This window comes from Etheostoma spectabile, chromosome 14 (genome assembly GCF_008692095.1).
Source record: "Etheostoma spectabile isolate EspeVRDwgs_2016 chromosome 14, UIUC_Espe_1.0, whole genome shotgun sequence".
In the NCBI taxonomy this organism is placed as follows: domain Eukaryota; kingdom Metazoa; phylum Chordata; class Actinopteri; order Perciformes; family Percidae; genus Etheostoma; species Etheostoma spectabile.
In genome coordinates this window covers 24,078,852-24,079,092 of record NC_045746.1, presented here as the reverse complement: position 1 = coordinate 24,079,092, position 241 = coordinate 24,078,852, and the positions used below count along the sequence as shown (strand labels likewise).

The window sequence follows — 241 nt, the reverse complement described above, 5'->3', positions numbered from 1 at the left end:
CCTCATACCTGGCAAATAAATCTGATTCGGATTCTGAATAGCTCTTCCACCACTGCGGCGTTCTGAATCCTCGCTAAGCCTAATTTCATGCTCATCTATTTATCTATGGGTCCATCTGGGCACCCGCCTGTTCACGCATAGATCCACCAGTCAATGTTTCTCCCATTCCGTACCTTCTTATCTGACAGCCCCGACACCGTGTCAATGTACTCCTCCTGGATCATGAAGGCAGCCAGGTTGG

General features: G+C 49.4%; 1 protein-coding gene across 1 annotated transcript in view; it reads right to left on the bottom strand.

The window, feature by feature from the left end:
• The window catches only part of grin2da (glutamate receptor, ionotropic, N-methyl D-aspartate 2D, a), a 254,730-nt gene that overhangs the window by 39,302 nt on the left and 215,187 nt on the right, over positions 1-241 (bottom strand). The window contains exon 13 of the mRNA XM_032535848.1: positions 174-241. This exon is cut by the window's right edge and continues 49 nt beyond it. Within this exon, the coding sequence (XP_032391739.1) occupies positions 174-241 (68 nt within the window). The remainder of the gene's footprint in view (positions 1-173) is intronic.